At 41.5% G+C, this 12,369-nt stretch overlaps 2 protein-coding genes across 4 annotated transcripts in view; one reads left to right on the top strand and one right to left on the bottom strand.

Annotated features, from left to right (window-relative positions):
- Positions 1 to 12,369, top strand: part of dgkzb (diacylglycerol kinase, zeta b) — a 269,194-nt gene that overhangs the window by 202,590 nt on the left and 54,235 nt on the right. The window lies entirely within an intron of this gene.
- LOC119486331 (E3 ubiquitin-protein ligase TRIM39-like) lies at positions 2,062 to 3,552 on the bottom strand. The gene has a single exon (XM_037766376.1). The coding sequence runs from the start codon at positions 3,457 to 3,459 to the stop codon at positions 2,074 to 2,076; it is 1,386 nt and encodes a 461-aa protein (XP_037622304.1). The 5' UTR covers positions 3,460 to 3,552; the 3' UTR covers positions 2,062 to 2,073.

Genomic DNA, 12,369 nt, shown 5'->3' with positions numbered 1-12,369 from the left:
AGTTAATGTCAACCACCACCGTTTCCTATCCCTAACTAAGTGGTTGTGTTGCCTAAACCTAACTTCCTGTGAAAACGGAAGTTTATTTTGAAAGGACAAGGCGACCAAAAGTAACGCTAGAGGGGTACCCCGTGCGTTGGTCTCTGATGCCGAGGGGCACTGACCCGGAGGTCGCCCACTGGCAGGTGGTGGTTGTAGCCCACAGCCTTCTTAAATGAGTTGAAGTGAATGTTGAAGCTCGTCTGGATGAATGAATTTGAATTCTACAGATTCAAACAGCTGTCCGGTATCCCATCTGTGTGGACATTTTAACTAGACTCACCCAGATGTTCGGTATTTCTACCGTCTGTGTGTGGAAAGTCTTGTCGTGGTCTTTTCCTCGCAGCAGAGATTCCCCACAGTGCTTTGTGTTGTCGTGTCTCTGTGTAATTGGCTGCAGATGTGCGGGCCGGCTGCATGGAAACCTCGCTATAACGAGCTAACGCCGGCCAGCCGCCGTTAAACTGCGTCACTCCTCCATCACTTCATACCTTCATACCTTCCTCTCTACTTTCTTTCTCCTCATCTTCCCCCTGATCATCTGGACCGGATTAGACACACATATAGAGATGCATGCATGCACACACGCCAATATGGCCACATGGTATCAAACGATCACGCTCCAGTGGACAGATAGAGGACAGGAGCCATGGTTGACGAAACCTGAGAGTTTATTTATTTCAGTGCAGACGTGGCGTTTCTATCATGAACTGAGCTGGACTGAAGCAGCTTACCTCAGCTCTCTGTGTGCTCATAAATCAAAAGTTCAGTTGTTAAACAGATGAGAAGGAGCTCTGCAGCTACACTCAGCATCCAACAACTAATAAGGAGCAGGAAATGCTCCACTTTATTAATCAGTCACAAAGAAGAAGAAGAAGTTATTACTCTGTTTAAAATGTAATTAGGAACACAACGTATTACATTACCTTTGCAGTATATTTGGTCCTTTGTGTGCATTGTATTTGGACTTAAACAGCTTAATTAATAGTTTATCTGTTAACCCCTTAAAACTCTGGCGTGCCCAGCCGCTATTCTGTCTTTCAGAGGTTGTTGCAGGCTGAATTTTAAAGCTAGAGTGAAGATACTAGTATCATATGAAACTAAAAAACCTAATGAATCCATTGGTACCAACCATGTCATACTAGCTTGTCACAAAGGAGGTTAAATAACACTCCAGTGTCCAGTTTTACTGGGGACTAGCACAGAAACTCTTCAGCCCCTATATATATATATATATATATATATACTGCATATATATATATTTATATATATATATATATGTATATATATATACAGTATATATTACATTTTAAAGTTACAACCTCAGATCAAAAACAAAAGCACCACCAGTTTCTGCTTCATGAGTCACTTTAATTTTCCAGTTGAAGCTTTAATCTCATTTCTAATAAAGAATTACAGTGAACAGATGATGTGAAATAAAATCTCTTTAACACTTTACATGAATAAACAAATCAATGTTTGAACCTGCTGTTCAAATACACAGAAACTTCACATTAAAGATATAATCAATAATCTTGCTCTCTGAAGCTCTGTACGTGTTGCAACCTAGAAATATTTTATAATTTACATTTTATTGACCTAGAATAGATTTAAGTTATCTAAGAAGAAATATACACTACACTACACTATTATCTGATTTATGTTATTATCACGAGGTCAAAGTTCAGAGTGATGTGATGTCATCAGTCAGCGCAATGTTATTATTGAAAAGGTCAAAGTTCAGGCTGTGATGAGGTCATCAGTCAGCGCAGTAGCGATTAGGGAACGTGCTTGATGTTTTACATATGTGTGCGAGCGGTTCTGATTGCTTCGTGTAAAAGATAACTTCAACAGAACTGGGAAGAATAAAAGTTGCCAAAAGGAAGACGGAGTCATATGTCTTTAAGGGTGCAACATACGCCGCTGTTTCCTGTTAAAGGCAGTGGTGTCGGTCATCATCATCATCATCATCATCATCATCACCATCATCATCATCATCATCATCATCATCATCATCATCACCATCATCATCATCTATTTCTGTTGTCCTACAGTCACAGAGACCTTCACTGGTAAAACCTTCAGTTCATCCACAGTGCAAATGTATGGAAACATCGTCTCAGTGAAAGTGTGTGTGTAGGTGAGTATGTGTGTGTTAGTATCAGGATCAGAGAACGACAGCTTTCCTTTGTTCCAGTCCAGATTCACTCTGATCCTCTGGAGCTTCTTCTGAACTACGAGATCAGTGAATGTACGTGGTGGGGAGAATGCATCGTATTTACCATCATCGAACCGTATTCTCCATAATCCAGACTGTATGACTCCCTTCCTCTGGACAGACTCTGCTAACACACCCAGTCCCCAGTATGTACTGTCTCCAACCTGGACGTCCCAGCTGTGAGTCCCTGAGTTAAAGCCCTCAGAGCCCAGGACAGAGGAGTAATCATCCAACCTCTCTGGATTATCAGGAAGCTGCTGTTCCTCTCCTCGTCTCACACTGGTCAGATCTTCAGACAGGATGAGTCTTGTATCAGCAGTGTTTGGGTCCAGAATCACAGGAGTGTAGGAGACCATGTCCTTCATCTTGTTCCAGATGTTGAAGGTCAGGTTGCCCAGGTGTTTTGCCTGGTCTATCAGAGCTCCTGAGAGCAGCTGTGGATCCTCCAGCAGGGGGCGCTGCTGGACTCTTTCCACTGCAGCCTTGTAGTTGAGCAGGAATGAGACGTCTTCAGCTCTCAGCTCGTCCTCTGTGGCTCTGACTGTGTCTGAAAGAGCTGCTATCTCTCTGCTCACAGCCTCCATCTTCTCCTTCATCATCTGACTCTTCTGCTCCTCTTCCTCCCTCAGTGCAGCCATCCTGTCCTCCTCTTCCTCTTCTAGAAACTGGTGAAGCTTCTTAAACTGCTCCTTAATCTGCCTCTCTGTGTGTCGGGCCTGGACCTTCATGTGTTCTGCTGTTTCATCAAACTTCACTTTAACTTCTTCAAAAACCTTTAACTTCTCCTTTAAGGGCTCCAGAGTTTCCTGAAGTTTCTTCTTGTGTTGTCGTGCAGCTTCATCGATGGGTCTGAATCTGTGGTCGGTGTGTTTTTCTGAATCTCTGCAGATGTGACACACCGGCTGCTGATGGTCCAGACAGAAGAGTTTGAGTTTCTCAGAGTGCAGACTGCAGAGAGCCTCTGAAGATCTCTGATCTCTCTCCTGTAAGAAACTCTCACACACTTTCTTTAAATCCAAGTTAGGAGGTAGGCCCTTTGAATGTCTTCTCTTACAAAGTGGACACTCTTGGACGTGTTTCTCTGTCCACCAGCTCTGCAGACAGACTTTACAGAAGCTGTGGCTACATGACAGCATGACAGGATCTTTAAAGATGTCGTGGCAGACAGAACAGCAGAGATCGTCCTCTAATCTGGAAGCCATTTAGTCTCTGAGTGAAGCTGAAAACACAGCAGGCAGACGGCTCAGCCACTCCCTGTTCCCTGAAAGCTACTTTCACTTTGAGTCTTTGTTCTTGTAAAACTCTGGTTCAGTTTGTGGATTCAGCAGCTGGTTGAAGTGGTAGTATTCCAGTATTCCCAGTATTCCCTCCTGTAGATGTCCTCTCTCAGTGGAAGTGGTGGTTTTGGTCTGAAGGTGAATCTTATCGTCCGTCTCTCAGTGTGTGTGTGTGTCGTCTCAGTGAGGCAGAATAACAACCTGTTTCCTGGTTTGTCACAAGGATATTAAATGAAGGCTGAGACTCCGTCTATGACCTCGTGGAGTTCTGACTCATGCTCAGTGTGACTGGAGCTGTGATGTTGGAGGGTTACAGCAGAGGGTGCTAGAAATAAAGGGATGGTTCCCACTCAGGTGTTCTTTGGGTGGACTTTCTATTTTTCAAATACTATGGTCTTTTATTAAAGATCTTTAAATAATTGCAGAGTTGTAATTCTCACCCATAAAGTAGGCTAGTATGACACCCTGCCTTTATTTGATACAACATGGTTTGGTATTAACCCTCTGAGACCCGACCAACATTACTGTCTTTCAGTTTTAAAGCTAGAGTGAAGATCCTGGTATCATATGAAACTATAAAAACTAATGAATCCATCAGTACCAACCATGTCATACTAGCCTGTCACGAAGGAGGATAAATAACGCTCCAAACTTATGCTAAATTTTGGCGAGGGCATGGCCATTTTCAAAGGGGTCTCTTGACCTCTGACCTTCAGATATGTGAATGAAAATGGGTTCTATGGGTACCCACGAGTCTCCCCTTTACAGACATGCCCACTTTATGATAATCACATGAAGTTTTTTTCATGCAGTATAAATGTGTTATTTTCGCCTATTCCCAAAATGGTGTTTTTGAATATTTCTGCATACTGGGGTCCCTAAACAGTCTTGAATTACATAAATTGGGTATCACTGTAAAGCTGAGACTCTTGTGGATCCAATGAGCCCAACTGTATTCATGTGTGATGATGTTAGTCCCCATAGGAGCCATTTCATTGTAGTGAAATTTGACCTCACTGTATAAAATGACCTGTGGTGACCTCTAGGATAATCACAGCCTCATGAAACTTTACAGCCACAAACTAGAGACCTAGAGCATTCAGATGATGGATGGCTTTCCTAGCTAGATGGACAATAAGGGGGTTTCTGAGCAGTTTACACAACAGAAGTGCTCGCCATCCAATCGCTGAAAAATGCGATTCTTGCAGAAATCTCCAAATGTCAAAAGTTTTTGATACCAAATCAGAGCATGGCTTTTTCTATGGTGTTCCTCAAGGTCTTGGTGACTTAATGTGGTATTTTGGAGGGATTATTGATAATTTTTTATCAATTCTCCAATGGTAAAAAATTGTTAAATTTAGCACCAAATCTGTGTAACAAATGGTATCAACCCCAAAATTGCTGCAACAACTTATGAGACATAATAGAGCATGACGATGACCATCATATACTTCTATATAAGAACCCTACACACTTTCACTATTTATTTTAATTAATTAATTATGTTTATTTCTTATTAATGACTAGAACACCTTGACTCACAGTGCTGAGCTGCATCTCAAATTAATCTTCAGGTTCCCATCTTTTAAATGATGTACACCACTTCTATGTGACATCTACTGTTGACCTGTTATCTCCCCCTGAACATCCTCTGTCCCCCTACCCCTCCAAGACAGCTGATTCGTGTTTTATTTTGCCAACTTTTCAGGAATTCCCTTAAAACTTGCCCAACATTTGGAAACATAACAAGTACAGTTTGCACCAATGAGAACACCTGGTGACATCACTTTCTTTCATATCACCTGAAAGACCTGTAAAGTCTGTTCTCGATGTGTTTACAATATCATTGTGCTGCATACGAGCTGGATGAGACTTTGATGAGACTGGATTACTTTGCCTCCTTTAAAACCCATTTCTCCTCCTCCTCCTCCTCCTCCTCCTCCTCCTCCTCCTCATCCTTCTCATCCTCCTCCTTCTCCTCCTCCCAGCTGTTTGGTACAGTCTGGTGTTGGATGAGAGGCGTTTTCCTCCTCGAGCTGTTCTGGACGAATCAGACCGACAGCAGCCCAGGAGTCTGTTTCTGCCGGTTGGAGGTCAGAGCTGTCAACGCCTCGGCTTCTCCATCCAGGTCAGAACATCACAACCCGATCACAACCAGTATAAAACACACAAATCCTAAAAGTCAGTGTGAATCCCTAAACGCACCACCGTATCTTTGAACAGGAGACGACTGACTACGGGCGTCCCATTGCAGTTATCCTGGAGACCGGGTTGAAGAGCCCAGACGAGGGGCCGGTGTTGGACCCCGACTGGTCGAGCGTCCTGAGGGCCGAGGTGAGAGTTCATCCAGGTGATGTCACACCTGTCTCTCAGTCTGTTGTATTGAGCTCCAGAGGTAGATGTCCCGACCAGGCAGGCCTCATTTTCCTTAGATTTTTAAACCAACCACTTTGCTAAAACACCTTTTCAACCAGCGTCCTAACAATGTGATTTGATTTTGAGATTTTTTTCACTTCCTGCCACTGTGACAGGTAAGTATTTTCTTTTGTCTGCCACTTTAAAATCTCTGCGCTCAATGAAGGAATAACATTTTAGATCTGATGTCATTCAATGTTCAGTATATTTTACATAAAGAACACACATACATTTGAACACATCATGATAACGTTGTAATTTACCTTCACCCAATAGTCATTTTTACTGAGCAGAGCTTGAACGCTTCATAATTGTAACTCAATGGCACCTCCGTTAACGTCAGTAGCTCCCTTATTTAACCAAGCAGGACTGTGCTTCTAACAGCTAACGTTACTAACTCTCCTCCTGACCAATTCAACACATATTTGTTGTTCACAGTGTCGCATTATCAGGGTAAAATAGGGTGCTCAGGTTTAGTAGCGCCATGCTTTTGAACACTTTTTTTTCTCACCGCCGTGTCTCCGGTCCCAAACAAACTGGAACATGATAAGGCGTGCACATGTGTCATTGTGCATGTGTAACTGTCAGAAAGCATCAATACAGAGGAATCGATAGTCACGGAGGCATGAGATGCTAAGGAATCTAGGAAACTAGGAACCAACTAGGAACCGGTTCTCTTTTCCCTTTTCCCTGTCTGCCAACAAATTACCCGCATTTGGCGGGTGGCGAGTGCTAATTTCAGACCCCGGTTAGGTCAAACAAACAGACTTTCACCCGGGAGACCGCTGCTGCTAAAGGAGTACCTAAAGCGTCATAGTTTGATGCGTAGGGCCTCTGACCAAGCGTTGGTATTTGACGTGTTGGGAGTGAGAATGTGTTGACATATTAAAGTGGTGCCTCATCAAAAAGAAGTGAATTAATCCTTGATTCTCGCCGTAGCTTCCCTTCTGGAACGGCTGTGAGCAGGAAGATACGTGCGTTCCTGACCTCATCCTCCACAGTCACACTGACCTCATGGATGTTCAGTGAGTGAACACACACACAAGTATTATTATAATTTATTAGAGAACCCATGCTAATTCATATTCTGTGTTTCACCTGAAGGCAGTTCTGCAGCACGAGGAACCGGGCCGCGTGGTCGCTCTGCAGCCACCGGGGGGCGTCAGAGGCTTCGGTGCACGTGGTGGAGAGCGGGCGGAGGAGGATGGTGGTGTTTGCTCGACTGGAGAATCAGGGAGAGAACGCGTACGGAGCCGCCATCCACATCTCCACCTCCTCCAACCTGCTCTTCTCCAGCCTCATAGTCAAGGTGATGTATAGAGCATTAAATCAGTTTCATTAGATCAGAAATAATCTGGTGTTTTCATAGAATAAACGTTTGTTTCCTGTTCTCTGTCTGACTGTAAACATATACGAGTGATTCAACCTACATTCAGTTCTTTAACCCTTCTAGACCCACAATAGACCCGTTTTAGTCTTTTTTAGGAGGGGACAGGGGATCTTTAGGGGTAGATAGCAGGTCAGCAGTAGACGTCACATAGAAGTGGACCTGAAGATTAATTTCAAATGCAGCTCAGCACTGTGTTTAAAACAGCTTCTCTCCTGAGCATGTAGGCAGTAGTAGCATTATAAAATGCAAAATTTAACTGCACAACAGCTGCTAGCAGAGACAACGAGGTCAGCAACGCTTGTAACATTGAAATTAACCGCTGGTGGTCGAAGCTGATGTCGTTTGGTTTCTTCCGGAAAAGGTTTACGTGATGACGAATCAGGGAAGGACACGTCATGACTGATAAGACCCAATCCGGAATGAACGTGGGCATCTGCGTCATCGTTGTCAAACGTCTCCGTTTCTGTCTGTCCAGATTAAAACGCAACCACGGAGTTTTAAAACTAAAACGGCATCAGCAGCGTTTTCAAACGTCTCCGTTTTAGGGGCTTGAAAACGCCGAAGTAGTGTGAACGCTAAGCATAAATGTAGCAAAAGTTATGCGGTTTAAAACTGGAATGTATTAGTGTGGATGAAGACGGAGACGGGGTGCGTAGGGTGAGTGGGAGGTGTGGTAGGACGGGTCAAACAAACACAAGACTTTCCCCCAGGAGACCGCTGTTTGTGTCCCGTGAGTCAACGCCGACTTATTTTACCTTACTTTTGTTGCGTAACTTTCTTATGTCTTATTTTAATCCAAACCACAATCTTTGCCTAAACCTAACCAAGTAGTTTTGTTGCGTACGTGAACATAAAAACGAAGTAAACCTACGTTAGAAGTTTATTTTGAAAAGACACTATGTATGTAACGAGAGGAAACTGACACGCCGTCCCTGACACGTCCTAAACTGACGCTAGAGGGGTACGTAGAGCGTCATAGTCTAAACGTAGAAACACTGACCAAACGTTGGTATTTGGGAGTGAGAATGTGTTATAACAACAGCTCCAGCTGGCGCTCATGCGTTTTGTATCATTCACAATCATATGAGATGGAGAACGACTCTCTATGACTCATCAGGCTCCTCCCCTTCCCCACAGGATCAATCAGATATTCAGATTGAGTGCTCCTCCGAGGACAGACTGGCCAATCAGAGGAGCTGTAACATCAGCGCTCCGTTCATGAAGTCCTTGTCTCAGGTAGGTTCTGCGTCTATACACCTCTACTGATGTTTACCACCACAGACTGCTGATCTAACCAATAATACACTTAGTATTTGCTTCTATACTCTATGCCCATATTAGGGAGTAAAAGTCAGAGTATTTTATATATAATATATATCCAGCTGCACAGACTCTCCTGGTTTTGATTCATCTATTGCGAGTCCCCCAACTTTACAGTCAATAAGTCAATACTTAATTTCTGGTGTACTCTCCAGAGAGGTGATTATTAGACCAATTTCATAATATAGTTTCACCAAACATAAAACATACAGAACAACAGACTTCACAGATAATAAAAATGTAAGTGAAATGTCAGTTTGTTGTAACTGTAACCGCAGACAGACAGTAAAACAGGTGTTATTCATACAGCTGTCAGACTAATGATAGTGATTAAACAGAGCAGGAATCTGCGATCCACTAACATCCTTCATTAGCCTAATGACCGTCCTGTAAACGTGATGGTACCCCGAGGGCCTGCTCTACAGATGGCTGTCTGAATGAAGTCCAGTTTATGGGTCCAGACTGCGGTACAGATTATTGTGGGCTTCCTGTTAATGAGGCGGTGGCTGCTGGATGAGGTGAGACGCCGCCGGAGGGAAACACAGTCTGAGATGATCATAGGACGAAACCACACAAAGCGTTTCACATGTCGGGACGTTAAAACATTCAGAATAGTATAAACTGATGAGACCTGATGGTTGAAGAGGGTCAGAGGTTTGAATATTCATCTTCCGCTTAGGATTTTAACATTTTTAGATATGTCTTACTGTCCTTTTAAAGTACAAGTATATATAGAAACTGAATGTATTTATTTAATCAGAGAAAATGCACCCATTTTGAATGTTATCAGCCCATTAAATGGCCGTTATCAGTCGTTATCACCACCATTATAATACTTCAGACGGGGCAAACTGCACCTAATCGCATGTTGTGAAATGGTTCGCAGTTTTGAACACGTGGTTAACGTTGTGAATTGGTTAGGAATTGGTGAACTACTTGGTTAGGTTTAGAAAAGGGTCATGGTTTTGGGTGAGTACGTTTGTTAAGTTAAGTAAATTACGCACGTTATATAAGTTAACTTGCACATGTTAAAATGAGTCAACATTGACTTTTGGTCTCCTGGGTGAAAGCCCTGTATTTGTTTGACGTCACCTGACTTCCTCTTTTGCTCCCGTCATAATTACTACGTCTACTAGAGGTCGCTGCCCTAACAATAATGCTCCTCCTCCGGCTCACCAATAGACGATAACAGCCTACTGAGCCAGTTAGGAGGTAGAGTACAGGGCCATACCAACTAAAATCTAACATAACATTCGAAGAAGGTGGAAAATGTCAGTTGTTTTATTTTGAAAGCAACCAGCTCTCTTCCTGTCCAGGTATCCTTCCGTCTGGAGTTTGAGTTCAGCCGCTCGGTCTTCTTGGATCACGTCCGGGTAGTCATGGCGACCAGCAGGTGAGACAGCTGATGTCACTCTGACAATTGTTTGATTTATTTCAGTGTTTGTTTGGAGTTTGGAAGTTAATGAGAAAAGTCCTCATTAAAGACAATTTATCTTTCTTTTTTTATCAATTAGTGATAAAAACAGGATGCTGAGAGAAGAAAAAAAATGTCAATAAACAAATAATCAATATCAGTAAATATTAGCCTATAAGGAGTAGGATGAAGAACCCTATAGTCTACACTTATATGGTTATACGCCTTCTCCATAACTCAATGAACTATTTATCATATAAACCTTTGTGACTGGTAGCTTATAGGCTATTCCTTTTTTAATTTCAATTCCAACCTTAATAATGAAGTAGCCTAATATCTTTCAACGGGTTGTCCACATTTAAGACAAAATAATCCTTTATGTTGATTGTAAAGTGTAACAGCAGCAGGACCTGCGGTATCTCTCCGTCACACTGAAGCAGCTGGTTATATATCCTGCATGAATAAACCATGTGAGAATGCACGAGGAGAAGAAGCGCTTATTTTATAGTCCATCTTTGGAATATTGTAGTTTCATGACGGCAGTCCCACGACATCCGCCGCTGTCGCATCATAATTACGGAGCCTAGTGAAGTGCAGTCGGATTCTCTGAGCACCACGGGTGTCTTTTCCTAAGACCTTATGAATTTCTTTCCTTGACCTCATGACCTTTTCCATCAAGGTCACGGAAAAGTGGTTAGGAAAAAAATGCAAGGACGTCATTTTTTACTTTTCGATCCTAACCCCCTTGTTCGAGACCGGTGTTTTATTTAGCTGGTGCCGTTTTTCACGTGTTTTGTAGTGACGTTACATTGTTTTCCGTACGTGTTTTACTTAGTTTACGTACTTTTTTAAAGTCCAACCATGACGTTTTCCCTTAACCTAATTAAGTGGTTTTGTTTCCCCCTGCTGGTACTGCACGTTAATACAGGCGCGTAATATTCACGTCTCTGCGAGGCAAAATGTGACACTGGCACACTGTCCTCTGGTGGACGAATGGGTCTATTACACGATTTAGTTGTAATATCAGATCATATATATTTCTTGTTTCAAATGAACAAGTTCGAGTTCATGTGAGCAGCAAACAAAACAAGAAGCAAGACATTTTTGAGGAGTCTTTTTCTTTAGTTCTCACGTCTTCAAAAGGTGTTTGAGGGTTAAAATGATCGGGTTAAGGTTCAGGTTCCTCTATAAGTATAGAAGTACAAAGGTGTGTCTCTGTGTGTACTTGTACATCTGTTTTCATAGCTACATTGTGGGGACACACACCAGGTCCCCAAAAGGTAAACCATCAAGATCAGGGTCCAGATCCAGGTCTACTGTTTCTGATTTAGGTTCATGTGAGGCCTAAGGGTCCCAGGAGATAAGTCAATATAATGTCTTCACAAGTCTGTGTGTGTGTGTTAATCAGTGATGGAGAGGAGGGATACCCAGACGACAACATCAACGACATCTTCCTCCCTCTGAAGTACCAAACTGACCTCCTCTTCACCAGGTCAGTGACATCACTTCCTGGTAAAACTGTTCCAGTAACAGGATGCAACAGAGAAATAGATCATCTACATACATACATACATGTAAACATTAGGAAATAACTACTGAAAATCGAACAAATGCAACAATTATTTATCATCAGGGTTCAGATAAATGTGTTAAGGAAAAATTCAGTATTTTCTGAGCCTACAAATTAGAGGCAGTTGATGTTTGAGATATAGATGAAGCATCAGCACATTTTCTCTGCTGATTGCAGTAAAACATATTCCACTGCTGTGTTTACAAAAACATTTAACAACATCAGGAAATATTATAAACTTGGATTTTATTGATGTGTGGTCTTTTTTTATGGAGGACGGAACCTGCCAAAATCAAAAATAAATTAATAAATACATAAATGAATCAATAAATTAATTAACAAATGTCATTAAATGTAGCAAAAATAATATCAAAAATAAATGTAGCCATTAATTAATTGATAAAATGTGACATAAATTGATATTTGTTTTAATTTGTTTCTTTATTTATTTATCTTTGATTTAATTCCCTTATTCATTTACTCTTCTGTTTAATTTTCCCTTTTATTTATTTATGTATTTATTTTTGCATTTATTTTTTATTTATTCATTTATTTTTGTATTTATTTTTAATGTATTTGTTTGCATTATTTTATATTTATTTTTAAATCTATGTATTGTCATTTAAATGTACCGTTTGTATTATGTCACATTTGATCAATTAATTAATGACTATTTTTATTTTTAATATTATCTTTGCTACATTTAATGACATTTATTGTTTTATC

The sequence above is a fragment of the Sebastes umbrosus genome, chromosome 4 (genome assembly GCF_015220745.1).
Source record: "Sebastes umbrosus isolate fSebUmb1 chromosome 4, fSebUmb1.pri, whole genome shotgun sequence".
Classification (NCBI taxonomy): domain Eukaryota; kingdom Metazoa; phylum Chordata; class Actinopteri; order Perciformes; family Sebastidae; genus Sebastes; species Sebastes umbrosus.
This window is presented reverse-complemented; position numbering and strand designations above follow the sequence as displayed.